Source organism: Eurytemora carolleeae, unplaced genomic scaffold (genome assembly GCF_000591075.1).
Source record: "Eurytemora carolleeae unplaced genomic scaffold, Eaff_2.0 scaffold840, whole genome shotgun sequence".
Lineage (NCBI taxonomy): Eukaryota > Metazoa > Arthropoda > Copepoda > Calanoida > Temoridae > Eurytemora > Eurytemora carolleeae.
The window spans coordinates 84,658-101,341 of NW_019396731.1; the positions used below are offsets into that span (position 1 = coordinate 84,658).

Consider the following 16,684-nt stretch of genomic DNA (forward strand, 5'->3'; position numbering starts at 1 on the left):
AAATATGGTTGGTTCCACTTAAAATTGTATTAAATTTTTCAAGATTTAAGCCGGCGCTCAATTGGAAGCGGTTTTCAAGTATTGATTTTTAACCTGCCCCTCATCTGGCTGAGGAAGTTCCTTTTTGCCATTTTTCTCAGACATTTGGTCTAAAATTTTAAGATTGAATAAAGGAACTGAGTTTTTTGCCACAAACTCTGATTTCCTAATCCCGTTATTATGGGTATTTTAAAAATCTCCTTAATGTCTAGGTATTTAGAAAATCTCCCAAATGCCTGGTTATTTTAAAAATCTCCTTAATGTCTAGGTATTTAGAAAATCTCCCAAATGCCTATATATTTTCAAAATTTCATAAACTGAGTATTTAGGAAAATTCCCAAATACCTGGGTATATTAAAAATCTCCTAAATGTCTGGATATTTAGGAAATTTCCCAAATGCCTGAATGTTGGTAAATTTCTTGAATTTTTATGCTCTCCAATATTAATGAAGGGTCATACACAAAACACATGAGGCAAAAACTTAGATAAAATTATTTAGAACAAGTAAAAACATTTAAGCTTATAAAAATTGTTTTGTATGGTGTATGGTTTACACTTTCTAGAGATGCCACAACAAATTTTATTATTCAACTAGCTGATGGGCCCGGCGTTTGCCGTGAAAAAAAAATTTGAAAAAAAAATTTGGAATTTTGTTAGCCTATAACACGGCCCCCCATGAGTGTCCACAAAAAAATGTAGCCCAATCGATCCAGCCGTTTGGCTGACTATAGACAACCTAAATACATACGAATGTCTTGTTTTATTATATAGATAAACCAAGAAAATATAAAATAAATGTGTAGTAAGTTTGCAAGCTGGGGAACAACTAGGTGTATACTGGATAATAATAATAATAATTACACAAATTATTCTACACAACCTAACAGCTAAAAAAAGATTGATGTTTTTTACCTGAAAAAAAAAATTATTTAATTTGCCATTGATGCATTATTTTGTTTAAATTTAAGAATTAGGTCCTGTATACAAACTTGTTTTTTAATATTAATTAGATAGACATTTATATATAATTTGGCTTTTCTGTCTGATTGTCTGTCTGTTTGTTTGTATCCAATAAATGTCAAAACGGCTGAACCGATCGGGCCCAATTTTTTTGTGGGATCTCGCGTGACCCCAGGGAAGGGTTATGACTGATAAAAATTTAAAAAATTGTGTTCAGAAGTTTTTTATTTTTATAAAAGTTTGAGGATTTCATAATAATTTTATTTTTATGAAATCCGCAAACTTTTTTTTTTTACTGTAATATATAGTTATACTACTAAAAGCTTATAATTAGTATAAATTCTTTTGTTTCTCTGTTTGTACGTTTGTATACAATTAACATCAACACAAAAAAATTTCTCCTTTTTTTAAAACATTTATTTCCAACAAAACTAACATTTCTGGAAAACAGCCAAAAAATTTTCTAGAATTGATCCAAATATGGTGACTATATAGTGTATAATTGATCCAAATATGGTGACTATATATCGTATAGAATTGAACCATATATGGTGACCATATAGTATATAATTGATCCAAATATGGTGACTATATATAGTATATAATTGAACCAAATATGGTGACTATATAGTATAGAATTGATCCAAATATGGTGACTATATAATGACTATATAGTATATAATTGAACCATATATGGTGACTATATAGTATATAATTGATCCAAATATGATGACTATATATAGTATAGAATTGAACCATATATGGTGACTATATATAGTATATAATTGAACCATATATGGTGACTATATAGTACATAATTAAACCAAATATGGTGACTATATATAGTATATAATTGATCCAAATATGGTGACTATATAGTATATAATTGATCCAAATATGGTGACTATATAGTATAGAATTGATCCAAATATGGTGACTATATAGTTTATAGTTGAACCAAATATGTTTACTATATAGTATATAATTGAACCATATATTGTGACTTTATAGTTTATAATTGATCCAAATATGGTTACTATATAGTATATAATTGAACCAAATATGATGACTATATGTATATACTTGATCCAAATATGGTGACAATATAGTATATAATTGAACCATATATGGTGACTATATATAGTATATAATTGAACCAAATATGGTGACTATATATAGTATATAATTGAACCATATATGGTGACTATATAGTATATAATTGAACCATATATGGTGACTATATAGTATATAATTGAACCATATATGGTGACTATATAGTATATAATTGATCCAAATACGGTTACTATATAGTATATAATTGATCCAAATATGGTGACTATATATAGTATAGAATTAATCCAAATATGGTTACTATATATAGAATATAATTTGTCCAAATATGGTGACTGTATAGTATAAAATTGAACCAAATATGATGACTGTATACTATATAATTGATCCAAATATGGTTACTCTATATATGGACCAGTCTAAAATTAAATAACTGAATTTTGTTTACCAGAACTTTTTGCAATTAGTATTGTGAATATCTAAATGTAGAAAGCTTCTTTTAAAAGCTGCTCTGTATGATGGGTTACAGGCTACGTACACCTAAAAAATGTCATAAAAATTTTTTAATATACAAAAATAAATATAGAAATACAAATTTCTCATCTTTTTTTCCAATAAATAACTATTGAAAAAAAATCCCCATTTTGTTGAAAAATATCCAGAAAGCAAATTTTGTGTATTACAAATTTCAATAAGTTTCAAAACTTGATCAGATAGGTCAGGATAAAAATTAAAATTAAGTAAAAAATAAGTAAAAATCAAAAAAGGTAAAAATGTAGAGACAAGGTAAGCTTTTACTGCTAAAACGACTGTTCCCAGGCATGATTACCAATATCAATAAAAAACAAAAATCTGAATTTAATATATTTTTTTACCAGTGGATGAATTAAAGTAGAGCTCCATGCTATAACGTATATAGGAATATGGGCCTGGAAATAATAAGGTAAATTACATTTCTCAAACAAAGGAATTGAGTTTTTGCAACACACTCTGATTTTCTACTTTTGCAACTCAATGTCGCAGACCTAAGATATTTCAAACCATGAAATACTAAAGTACCAAATAATCTAAGTTTAAAATATCACAGCTTTACATACAGATTTCAAATATAAAATGATTAGTACTTTTGCCATAGACAATTAGCCATAAACCCTACTTTTCTAATAACCTATTTTTTCTCCAATATTTCAAACTATGGCTATTTGATCGAATTGTAGAATTCTGACAGGTCAAATACAACCTTTAGTTACACTTGCAAAGTTGCAAAGATACAAATATTTAAAATTAGAGATAAAAGCGAATTATAAGTTCCTTAAAAAATAATTCTGTAACCTGCGGATAGTGAAGAGCAAGAGGATCTATGCTTCTAATAACTACGCCAGGTAGATTAAACGCTAGGATTGATAAATTATAAGATATACAACTAGAGGGGAGTATTTTGACCAAAATAACAAGTTTGTTAAAAATTCAAGAGAAGAAAGATAAATATTTTAGTTTGTAAACATGATTTGAATCATATGGTATTCTCTTCTTATTTTTTTTCTCATAAATTACGCTTCGTGCTTTCTTGTAACAATGTTAGCATACAAATGTTGCTTTTCAAGTCGCCATTCTTATTTTTATTTTTATTTTCCTGTTGACATTGATGGATAAATGAAAATTTCAAAAAGTAGACACAAGTACATTTTTTATTTCAACCAGACATAAACCTTCCCAGGGTCATGTAAGTTGCCACAAAAAATCAGGCTTAATCGGTCAGGCTGTTTTGACACTTATTGGAAACAACCAGAGAAAAAAGTCAAATGAATTGATACCCTATTTTTTTGCAACCTGATGGTGTAAACCTTTAATATTTCAAACTTAAATGATCTAAAAGAATTCATAGTTTGAAATATTCAAGGTCTACAATGTTGGGAGGCAACCCAAGTAACAAAAGTGAGGAATTTCCCCAGATTCTCCAACCGTGGTGACTTTCTTTAAGGAATTTCCGACGAATTTCTCGAGAATCATTTCCTGTAACTGATTCCTCGGAAATTCTCGAGAAATTCCCTAGAATTGGTACCCAAGATGAGAGATTTTTGTGGGATCACAGTTTTGAGACTCAGTTTCGAGAAATTCCTGAGAAATTCTCCGGAATTTTTCCCCACGAAGTTCCTCAGAATTTCTCCAGAAATGTTCTCCGGAAATTCCTGAGAAATTCTTAGGACTTGGTCACCATGTTTACGGATTTTTAGGGTAATTTATTAAGAGAATTAGTGTAGAGAAATTCCTGGGAATTTCTACGGAATTTCACCCCAAGAAATTCCTGAGAAATTCTCCTGACTACTTCTCCGGAAATTCCTGAGAAATTCTTAGGACTTGGTCACCATATTTAAGGATTTTAAGGGGAATTTAATAAAAGAATTAATTTCGAGAAATTCCTGGGAATTTCTCCGGAATTTCACACCAAGAAATTCCCGAGAAATTCACCGGAATGCTTCTCAGGAAATTCCTGAGAAATTCTTAGAACTTGGTCACCAAGTTTATGGATTTTTAGGGGAATTAGATAAGAGAATAAGTTTCGAGAAATTCCTGAGAATTTCTCAGGAATTTTTCTCAAGAAATTCCTAAGAATTTCTCAGGAATATTTCTCTGGAAATTCCTGATCACAGAATTCACAGAATTTTCAAGTTCCGTTTTTCACCAATAGGTCTCTGAGGTTCTTTTCTTTTATGCACTGCCCAAACTAAATCTTTTTTTCTTTGCATCCTTATTGATAAAAAATGATAATTTACGTTAGAACCATCTTTTAAAAAAATATTTAAAATTTTTTAAACATTTTTAAACATTTTTTCTTGACAATTCAGTTGTCTGAATAAACAAAATACATGACAACTTCAGTAAGATCAAAAACGACTATAACATTCTGACTTAAGAAGATGGTTATACTTCTAAAAAGTTGGAGGGGCTATAAAGTTGTTAAGTTATTCACTACTTTTGTTAGTGAATATTTTAAGATATTCCTGAGGAACTCTTGAGAAAATCTTGGGAATAGTTCCCAGGAAATTCCCAAGAATAGGTTCTGAAGACCTTTTCGCTAGAAATTCCCAAGAATTTCCACAAATTTTCTCTGGTTTTTCTGAAGAATTGGAAAACAAGAAATTTCCTGGAATTGGTTACAAGAAATTCCTTGGATAGAATTACGAGAATTTCCTTGGAATGGGTTACAAGAAATTCCTCGGACCTGGTTCCTCGGAATGAGTTATGAGAAATTCCTGGGAAAAGCTGTCGACATTTTCACCGGATTTTCCTGTGAAAGATTCCTGGGAATTTCCGCGGATTTTCCGCAAAATTGTTACTTGGGAATGATATAGCAATTTTAACAAATCATACTCATTTCCTTATTTATATTATTTATGTTATTTATATTTTTGTAAATAATAAAGTTTACCTAAGTTTGTTATTAGAATAAATCCTACAGTAAAGGTTAGATTCAGCTCTTGACTAATAAATAGGTTTTACAATACTTAATTAAAATTATATTTACTTTCCCTTACCGATTCCTTTTCCTTTTTTTTAATGTGTTTTTTCTTTCTAGATCCTCAACATATGATATTCTAAATAATATTTAATGTTAAAATAATTGCTTAAAACATTTGAAATTTATAAAATACTACTAGGCTAAGCTTTGCCCATGGTAATTTTTTTTTAAAATTAAAAAAAATTTTTTTTGAAAAAAATCGATTTATTTAGCCTAAAACACCCCCCGGACACCAATGAGTGTCCACACACAATTTCAGCCATTTCGCCGGCTGTAGGCAACATATATATATGAATGTCTTGTTTTATTATATAGATAAATCATTAAGATATTCTAAAAATCAGTATCTATTCTCAGAGTTTGAAGTTTTTGTTTGTTTTATGAGCTAAACCAAATATTTTCATTTGTAATAGTTTGTTTTTAAATCAACTAAGAAATATCTTGAAAATCAAACATCAATTAAATAAGAATTAATTAGTCAAGTTCTTACCTATTTTCTTGGTTTGTTGAGAGGTTTCTCATTGTATTCACTAAAATTGTACTGTTATTTTCAGTTGATTTTAACATTTCATTTACAATACAGCTTAATATTTTTAATTCTGTATTTTCGCAACTGACGGTGCAAACCTTAGAAATTTTGTAGTTTTGACTGCATAATCTATCACAATTCATAGTTTGAATTCTAAAAGAGCCAAGGTATCAGGACAATAATTGGATTTTGAGTCGAGAAATAAGTTTGAGTTAGAATTTACAATGAGCCATATACAGAAGGAAAAAGTCTAACTCCTCGGACATTACTGGTGCAGCTTTGTGAGCTCGAAAAAAAAGTATCTGTTTATATCAGATAATTGTATATTAGATTTCTTACATACAATTTAATTAAATTTAACCTGAGTCTAAAACTAAAGAACGAAAAGTTTTGACTTAAATTTTAAGTACATGGTTAAATGCCACTTCTGACTTAATTTAAACCTGAACTTTAACCATGAGGTTAAATATTTAACCCTGTGGTTAAATATTTAACTTGCTGAAATCGATGAGTTAAAATTTAAACAGAGGTTTAAATTATCTTGAAATCCTGCATTTTCCCTATTTGTCTATTATTCAATCATCATTCAGCTGCAGCTGAGAAAGCTGCATTCAACTTTAAAAGTGAAAACCTTGTTAAAGAAATTTCACGTTTTAGATAAATTAATTTTTGAATGTAAACCCAAAAAACGGTTGTATTTTTTGTTTTCGGTTACGTAAGAACAGCTGATTAGCGATGGTTATGTAATATTCTCCGTAAATCCTTTTCTCTGATTGGTTCAGATTTTTCCCGGGAAATTCAAATTTAAAATTGAGAAAGTTTAATACTTAAGTAGCTATTCATTATTTTACAGAACTTTTAACCTCAAACTTAAAATTCGCGCATTCTTTAGTTTTAGACTCTGAATTACCTGATGTTATTTGTTTGTCTAAACTTGAAATAGATTCTAATGAGTCTGGTCTTGTATTAACTAGAATACTCTTTAATGATGATGTCAGAATCTCCTTATACAAGACACATATTCACGTTTTAAATGTATATTAAAATATCTTTGACAATACTTTGATACGGAAAATTTTGGATTATTATTTTGAGTAATTTTTAACATCCCAATTCCCGAAATTTAATCAGAAGTAACCTGAAAAACTTTACATGCATATATTTTATAGATTAATTTGCCGCTGATAAATTAAAATATTTATAAAGTTTATAAAGTTATAATAGTAAAAGATTGTAAAGCAGGCTGTACTTAAATGAACCCATCATAAAAATTGATTCTTCCAAAAATAGAGATTAAATTTAACCCACATATGTATCAAAACCTCAGAGTTTGATGAAGAAATCTCTTCTTGAAGAATTTCTTTCAGAGACTTGAGAGAATGGAAGCAATTGCTATAATTGTCAGATCTTGATTCTGAACTTTTCCTGAAATTTATTTATTTAAAAATCATTTAACTTTGTCTTTAGAGATAATAAAAACTGTTGATACCTTGAATTAACTTCAGTTTCCACAATTTCAGGAATATCTGGTAGATGTCCAACCTTCTTTTTTCTTCACACATTAAAAATAGTTTATTAAGGTTGTTATGTAACCAAATTTTGAATTTGTAAATTTTTTTTTTAGAAAAGCATACATATTTCACCTTTTCCATGTATGTACAGAAATAAAAAGAAAGTAGCAAATTTTTAATGCTTATATAGTTTTAATACTATTAAGACCTGAGTGTTCCGAAAAATGTGTAGCTATGCACATTCTTAACAGTTTGTTGACTTCTGACTTGAATTGTGGACGTTGAAACTAGTTCCTGCTCTGAATGCTTCTGCGTACTTTGAAGAACTACAGAAGTGTCCTCACGGTTAGGCAGGCTCAGTGTGTTTGGTTGATTGATGTGGGAAACAGGTTCTTGAATTGAGGATTCCAGTTCTCATATTGAGAAGAAAACAGCTTTGAAAGGTAGGTTGTAAAAAAATATAAAAATTGCATGCTTTAGTGGAAAATCTAATGCAGATTATTAAAAAGACATCACTAAATTCAGAATAAAAACGTTCTTGTTATATGCTTGAACTTATCAAGTATGATTTTCTTAAAAGTCACAGTGGCATTGTCAACATATTATGTGGCCTACCAATAAATGAATCATTAAATTATCATCCACGTAAAGTAAGTTAATAAGATGTAGGTCCCTAGATTTTAATAAAGAGGGAAACATCTGTCATGTATACTTGTTTAAATCAGTTCAAACTGAGATGAACTTTTTCTTACACCACTGAATGGTCCACCCTCAGCTTTGTTCAGCTGTAATTTGACCCACATGGTTAGCACATTTGAACCAATATAATCTCTTTCTAGAGTTAGCAGCTGTTTTGTTTTCAACCTGGCAGGATGCTTGGACGGGGGCGAAGATTGCAACTCCCTTGCTGTTCTATTTTTCTATAGAATTAAAATTTAATGTTTTCACATTAGGAAACAGTTCTCTGGTATTTTATTTGCAGATTGTGCGGTAAAATACTCATTCTAACAAACTAAGACTGTGGCTCAAGAGATAAATAAATTATGACACTAACAAACTGTGTCGTTAAACTGTCAAAAACAATTCCAATTGAGCTCTGGCTCAAATCTCCAAGCACTGAATACAATTTCAAGTGGAACAACTATGTTTGAGCCATGTCTAAAATTAGAGACGTGGCCCAAATTCTTTAAATTTGGCTCCTGTTTGTTTGGTATAAAGTCCAGGGCAAATTAGAAAAACAGCATGTTTTATGAAAATTAAAAAAATGAATTAATACCTGTTGTTTTTCCTTATTGTCTTTAGAATAACAGCATAGCAAGCAAATATTATTGTGTAAGGCACTCCAAGTGCAAATGGCATCAAGACTGTATTGGGGTTGATTTCTCCTGAAAATCTGTCCTAAATCACAACAGCAGAATTAATTTCTTCAATATTAAGAGACATAATTTAAAGTGAGCCTCTATTTGAAAAAAGGCCTGTATGATGTTAGACCTTCGACTGATCAATTATGATGCACTTATTCCTTTTTCTACTGAAACAATTGTTATTGTTAATAACTTAGTTTGCGAGCAGTTTTTATTTTAGAAATATAACTCTCCACTTTTTAGAAATATAATAAATATTTTTATTTGATTTTTTAAAAGCAGCATGGGATGTGAAATATTTGGAATATTTGAGAAATATTTGTAATATCAGCTGCGTTATACCCTTGCATTGTTGATCAGTCAAAGGTTTCGAGGGTTACCATTGTACATCGGCGTTTCCCGCTTTGCTAGAGCTTCAATTTAAATCATATGTACAGTCCAAATTTAAGAGATTTCCAAAGCATTGATACAATGACATGTTTAAAGATGTCCATTAGGGTAGACTGTTCTGGAGTTTTATAAAGTTTTCTATATGGTTACTTCAAGAATCTTTAAATAAAATAACATTTAAAAGAAAGAACCAAGACGACATTTATCCCATATTTTTTAATCTTTCAGTAGATGAAGGAATATTTAAAGAAATGGTAAATCAATTTTTTTATCAAAAATGTGATTTAGGTTTTTTCCTGGGGTGGACCAGAGACTACAGGTTTCTGAAATAGAAAATAAAAAATAAAAAATAAATAATACTTTTAAAAAAAGTTCTATCAAATGCATTTTTGTGATATTTTTAAAGGTATTTGAAAATTAAATAAAACTTTAACATTTTTTGATTTGCAGTTAACAGGGTATTTGTCTTAAATACTTAATTATACATATATCACACGGCATATAGAAAGGAAATAAAGAGGTAAAGTTTTCCTCAGATGTACACAACCGACCTCCCTATTAATAATTAATAGAGTAGTCAGCTGTGTACATCACAATATGTTTACGTATCTAACACTGTACACTTTTATACAGAGTGATCATATTTCTTGGGGGTTGTAAAATGTTGATAATTGAATATTTGTATAGATAATTAATTAATATAGATTGTAAACACAGGGTTGTATACTGCAGTACATTCCGTGTTCAGTTGTTTGTGTTTGTTAATAAAATTATGACCAAATATTGCCCCCCCCCATGTAAAAATTTCTCATTATATAGAGAGCGAAAATCTAAAAATTATCAATTCCTTAAAATCCCCCCTGAGTTTGCAACACAGGAATTAGAAAATTAAAATTTTCTGGTGTTTGTTCACAAAAAAGGATGCCCATCTCTAGTGTAAGTGTATCACACAATACTAAGCTAGTGGGTTAGGTCGAATATGCGTATGAAGGCCGGGTACTGTAAAAAGTCTGGCCACGCCATCAAAGTTGAAACCATACAGTGGGTCCCTAAGGCTGGTTCAAGAGGTTGGTCTGGTTGGTTTAAAATTGACCCTAGTAAGTCCACAGTGGTATTAACCTGAAACACTGTCAAAACTAAAGTTTCCCCAGATGCCAAGGCTTGGAACAATAAGGATGAGAGTGCTGACAACACAGGAGATAAGGATACTGTACAAACTAGTCTGACAGGTGATCCTAAAAGCAAAAAAGATTTTTCAACATTTATGTTGTTGTAACTTTTATAATATGCAATACCGTTTATAATTAGGGCTGGCCACAAACTTACTTTTTTCAAGATGTTCATTGACATTTAGTTAAAACCGTTATTACAGAAATTTTGCTTTCAGTTCGTACTGCAATGATCGAAGAAATAGAGGGTCTTAGAAGAGAGAGAGCCTTTCATTATTTAACTAAGAACAAAATGTTGGTTTCGTTAACGGTATTCTTCATTTTTTAAGTTACCGTTTGTTAACATTATTACAGGGGTCAATATGATTCCTTTTTCAATCCCATTTGGGATTGACAAATTTAAAAGAAATGGGGGCAAATTCTTTAATTGGGGGCAAATTTTTTTAAAATGATTATTTAAAAAAAATTGGGGGTATTTTTTTCAAATTGGGGGCAATGGGGGCAAATGTGTTAGTGGAATTTGAAAAAAAAAATTTAATTAGGGGCATTTTTGTTTAAATTGGGGGCTTTTTTTCAAAAACTGGGGGCATTTTTTTCAAATTGGGGGCAATGGGTCAAATGTGTTAGTGGAATTTGAAAAAAAAAATTTTAATTGGGGGCATTTTTTTAAAAATGGGGGGCATTTTTTTCAAATTGGGGGCAATGGGGGCAAATGTGTTAGTGGAATTTGAAAAAAAAAATTTAATTAGGGGCATTTTTGTTTAAATTGGGGGCTTTTTTTCAAAAACTGGGGGCATTTTTTTCAAATTGGGGGCAATTGGGGAAAATGTGTTAGTGGAATTTGAAAAAAAATGTCAACTGGGGGGCATTTTTTAAAAAAAATTGGGGGCACTTTTTTTAAGTTGGGGGCAAAAAATTATTTTGGGATCGAGAAAATCAGCTTTTTTGGGAATTATATTGACCCCTGCATTATTAACGGCATTAATAGAAGATATTTTAGAAATTGTTAACGGTTTTTGCTGTTCGTTAATAAGAAAGTCTTCTGTAAGTTTGCAAAATATCCGTTTTGTTAACAGAACTTTGCTCAATTCATAAAAATAGGTTTTGAATTTTTTTTTGGATAAAAGAATTGAGTCTTTGTGACAAACTCTGATTTACAGATTTGTTTGCAACCCATCTGAATTTAGTTACACCATCTGGTTGCAAAGATAAAGGGATTACAAATTTAAGTTTGTGGCTTTCTTAGTTCCTTTGGATCCATCAAGGCCTCCACTTTTGATTATTTATCAATTACTTCTGTACGGTTGGAGCTAACCATTAACGAAATGGCTAGAAAAAAGCCCTAGTTTGACGTGACAATTGTTTACCTCATATTTGTGCAAACTGCTGCCCATCTATTTACCTCATATTTGTTCAAACTGCTGCCCATCTATTTACCTCATATTCGTGCAAACTGCTGCCCATCTATTTACCTCATATTCGTGCAAACGGCTGCCCATCTATTTACCGCCAAAACAGCCTAAAATGGAACTTTAAAGGGACTGTCGACGTAATTTAAAGTGACCCTAGCTTCATAAGAATATTCAGTTTGCAACAGCGCCCTTTAAATCAAAGATGGAAAGATATTAATTTAATCACATTTTATTCACATTTTACCAATAAAAGCGCTTGAAATTGTTAATACTTTTACATGCAAGCTGTTTTATTTACCAAATATATTTTCATCTGTTTTCTGAGAAACAAAGATAATCAGAATTTGTAATTAGATTTTTTTAAACTGTGCTTGACATAAACTACACTATAACCTCGTTGACATCAACTTACATTTTATTTATATTAAGCCATTCCCAACGAGGTTATAGTGTACGATTTCTGTCATAATCATGTTGGATTGATTTTAATTCAAAAGTAACATGCAGTAAAGAGTAAAATGTTTAACCAAAAAAAAGTTTATGAGGTTCCCATGGTTCCAGAGTAAAGATTAAAATGTTTAACCTGGATGTTAAGAAGGTTCCCATGGTTCCAAAGTAAAGAGTTAAATGTTTAACTTGGATGTTAAGAAGGTTCCCATGGTTCCAGAGTAAAGAGTAAAATGTTTAACCTGGATGTTAAGAGGGTTCTCATGGTTCCAGAGTAAAGAGTAAAATATTTAACCTGGATTTTAAGAAGGTTCCCATGGTTCCAGAGTAAAGCGTAAAATATTAAACCTGGATGTTAAGAAGGTTCCCATATTTCCAGAGTAAAGGGTAAAATGTTTAACCTGGATGTTAAGAAGGTTCCCATGGTTGCAGAGTAAAGAGTAAAATGTTTAACCTGGATGTTAAGAAGGTTCCCATGGTTGCAGAGTAAAGAGTAAAATATTTAACCTGGATGTTTAGAAGGTTCCCATGGTTCCAGAGTAAAGGGTAAAATGTTTAACCTGGATGTTAAGAAGGTTCCCATGGTTGCAGAGTAAAGAGTAAAATGTTTAACCTGGATGTTTAGAAGGTTCCCATGGTTCCAGAGTAAAGAGTAAAATATTAAACCTGGATGTATAGAAGGTTCCCATGGTTCCAGATTAAAGAATAAAATATTAAACCTGGATGTTAAGAAGGTTCCCATGGTTCCAGATTAAAGAGTAAAATATTTAACCTGGATTTTAAGAAGGTTCCCATGGTTCCAGAGTAAAGAGTAAAATATTAAACCTGGATGTTAAGAAGGGTCCCATGTTTCCAGAGTAAAGGGTAAAATGTTTAACCTGGACGTTAAGAAGGTTCCCATGGTTGCAGAGTAAAGAGTAAAATGTTTAACCTGGATGTTAAGAAGGTTCCCATGGTTCCAGAGTAAAGAGTAAAATGTTTAACCTGGATGTTTAGAAGGTTCCCATGTTTCCAGAATAAAGAGTAAAATATTAAACCTGGATGTTAAGAAGATTCCCATGGTTCCAAAGGAAGGCATAAGCTAGGATTGAACACAAAGTTGAACCAGAAAAGCAAAACCTAAGAAATATTATCATATTCTTTTCATTTGTGTAGAATTAAAAATCTAAATAATCACATTCATTCATTCAATTTGGTGTACCGTTCCTTTTTACCGTCTATAGGCTGTGTGTATACTTTACAAAACTAGTTCTATCTGCCTAAAGGTCAGGCTTGTACTTCAAATAAGCGACGTTTTTAGTGACTAGATTTTATAACGACATTCTCTATATGTTAGAGGTTTATTTTTGAACACTGCAGGTCTGCCTAATGTTCTTAAATAAGGTTGATTACTCTGGACGCGCTCCAATGCACGTAAAATGTCGTCTCCTTAGCATAGATGGATAGAATCCGCCTATGACATAACTGATTATAGAGGCGAGTGTGATGTCTATTACGGGATTCTATCTGTCTATGCTAAGGAGACGACATTTTCCGTACATTGGAGTACATCCAGAGTAACCAACCTTTTTAAAGAACCTTGGGTCTGCCGCTTTAGTAATTGTAAATTGTCGGTACACTATAAGGTACGCAAAGGTTGGCCCAGCTCGGATATTCATATGTACACCGGTTGTGCGTGTGAAAGTTTGTCTGTCAAGATTGTCTGTTTACCAGCAGTCTAGGTAATGAACAGCCAGAAGAGGAAAGATGATTGATGTGTAGAGAAGATCAAACCCTGAGAGAGCAATCACTAGGATTGTTGTAGGGTGAGATCGGAGTTTAGGATCCCTGAAAATATCATAATTTGTCGAGTAAAAAAAAATAAGATTAACATTTTTGTTTGTTTGATTATCTCAATATAGCTGGAATTGAGCCAAACGCCCACCTGGGTTTTTTGTCAAATAATTTTCTTTTATTTGTACATGTTTTGTAGTGCGGCTAGGCTATAAAGTATTTTCTCTGATGTTAAATCATCCTTTCAGGATTGTGTGGACGATTCTGAGATTTTTCTCTTGTTTTATTTTTTTGTCTTGATGCTTAAACCCCATGTTGGAGGTAAGCTGATTTTTAAAAAATTAATCTTCTCTAAAATCAACAGCTTTATACGAGGTATTCGAAATATGCTGAGATTATTAACGACAGTTAAGCCCAGAGCTTCGAAGACATCGAAAGAATTTTTATAATTTCGTCTTGACAATTTTTCGATGGGTTTTGTACTGTACCTATATCTCAGTAATTTCAAAATAAAAAAATATCCTGAATAACAATTAAACAAATTAAACAAATAAATAACAATTTAAAGAACTAAATATCTACAGTAATACATTATTGCAGGTTTAGAAAACGACATTTTATTTATTCTTCCATGTCTGGGTTAAGCTGTACTTTAAAAATCCGATTGCTTTTATTAAATTTGATTTTCATTCAGAACAAAACATTAATGATAATAATTATAATGTATTTCGATTTTCGACATTGAAATTTAAAAAGATTTTTTTCTAATTTACATTTTTTACCTGAGTAAAACCAGCATAGAAACAGAGTTCAAGACAGTTCCTAAGCACAGGTAAAAAGAGAATAAAAACTCACCTCAAACTGTTCTAATCCCTATATTTTGCAACCGAATTTAATAAATTTTAGCTGCGTCTTAAACCCGCCAAAAACCGGTTTCAATTAAGCACCGACTTAAATCTTGAACATTGAATACAATTTTAAGTGAAACCAACCATATTTGAGCCACAGCTGAAATTTAAGCCGCCGCTCAAATTCTTTAAATTCGGTCTCTGATCATAGCATACTTCATAATTTTAAATATCACTAAACACAATGCTAGGATGAAAAGATGTAAAAAAAACTAGCTAAAGTTCCCAGAGTTGCCCGTAGAATCTTTTAAAAATCGAATTTTAAAGTAAAAATGTTAATATTAATTGAAAATCCGGTTTTATAAAATATTTCGTTTTTTTAGCCTATGTTACTCCCAGGGTACCCATGGTTCCCTAGACAAAATTCAGCCAATTTGGTTAAGTCGTTTTGCCAACTATATACATTGAGCATATATATATAAATATACAAGAGCGACGAGCTTCATTTTTATACATAGAGACGACTTTTTGTCTGACTGAGAGAAAGGCTGATTTATGTAAATTATCCATAATTAATATTGAGCCAGTATTCAGTATTCATGAATTATTATCAATACTAAAGTTAGTTTGGCAAAATTTAATTTTTAGTAGGTTCATATTTTTTGTCGAAAGTGATCACATTTTAGAACAAGACAAATAAAAGAAACCATTTTCATTTTTACTGAACTGAACTGATCGGGCCCAAGTTTTGTGTGGGGCCTCACATGACCCCAAGGAAGGGTTATGGATGCTCAAAATTACAAAGTTTTTGAAAGAAAAGATGCTCACAGATGGAGACATAATTAAAAACTGTAATAGAAGATCACCGTAAAAGTATAGTTTACCTATAATAGAAAAAAAGGCACAGACAATGCCCCCGGCAAATTTTGCCTGTCCAGGAATCATTATTATTATCTAAATCATTTTTTCCAAAATAGGAAATTCTTTAAAAAATATTTTAAACTAGAAAAAAGTGTAAAATAACTTTAAAACTTTTTTCTATTTAAGAAGGTTATTAGTGTTTCTTTCGCAACGCAAAAAATATTGAACGAGACTAACAGCTTTACGTAACTGGAATAGAGAAACAAGACCTCCCCCCCCCCCTACTCTGATATCCCCCCCTCAATGCCTGATATCCCCCCTTTCCTACTCTGATACTCCCCCCCCCTCCCCCAACTCTCTGTTTATTCAGAGCTATATACACAAATATTATATGTATTCATCGCAGGGTATTATTTCAAAACAGAAAAACCTTAGTTTTTGGTAAAAGAATGTAGATAGTAACAGCTAAGATTTTTACATCAATTTACCACGTTTCATAACATATATTGTGAATGTAACAAAACACTATTATTGAAATAATAAACAAACTATAAAGTTGCGTAGTAAAGTATCGCCGTGTTATTTTTTGATATATTGCTTTTTATTAATAGCATTATCATAAAATATCATCGAAATTTAATAAAGTTTTAACCACGTAGTTCTAACATCTATAAGAGACATTTTGATATTAATTTTATTTTGATCAAGTATAATAATTAGACCTTAGAGAAAAGCGTGTGTAATGCGTTGTTTTCTTTCAGCACACGTAAGTGCAACATTCCTTAGCAA

At 31.0% G+C, this 16,684-nt stretch overlaps 1 protein-coding gene across 1 annotated transcript; it reads right to left on the bottom strand.

The window, feature by feature from the left end:
• Window positions 1–2,290: 2,290 nt before the first annotated feature.
• Window positions 2,291–16,022, bottom strand: LOC111707909 (uncharacterized). Its single transcript, XM_023481095.1, has 19 exons — window positions 15,919–16,022; window positions 14,969–15,008; window positions 14,124–14,240; window positions 13,451–13,532; window positions 12,027–12,073; window positions 10,505–10,620; window positions 9,682–9,708; window positions 8,908–9,016; window positions 8,496–8,551; window positions 7,840–8,044; window positions 7,610–7,672; window positions 7,443–7,545; window positions 7,031–7,124; window positions 6,082–6,121; window positions 5,608–5,667; window positions 5,502–5,554; window positions 3,404–3,465; window positions 2,947–3,000; window positions 2,291–2,611 (listed from the first exon to the last, which is right to left on the bottom strand). Exons 1-19 carry the CDS (start codon window positions 15,977–15,979, stop codon window positions 2,516–2,518), a joined length of 1,485 nt encoding a protein of 494 aa, XP_023336863.1. The 5' UTR covers window positions 15,980–16,022; the 3' UTR covers window positions 2,291–2,515.
• Between the last annotated feature and the right edge of the window lie 662 nt (window positions 16,023–16,684).

Coding starts and splice junctions, on each gene's coding strand:
- LOC111707909 (XM_023481095.1), bottom strand. CDS start 15,979: ATGATTCCTGGACAGGCAAAATTTGCCGGGGGCATTGTCTGTGCCTTT. Junction 6,122..7,030: donor AGACAAACAAATAACATCAG/GTAATTCAGAGT, acceptor GTACAATTTTAG/TGAATACAATGAGAAACCTC. Junction 5,555..5,607: donor AAAAAAAGGAAAAGGAATCG/GTAAGGGAAAGT, acceptor CCTATTTATTAG/TCAAGAGCTGAATCTAACCT.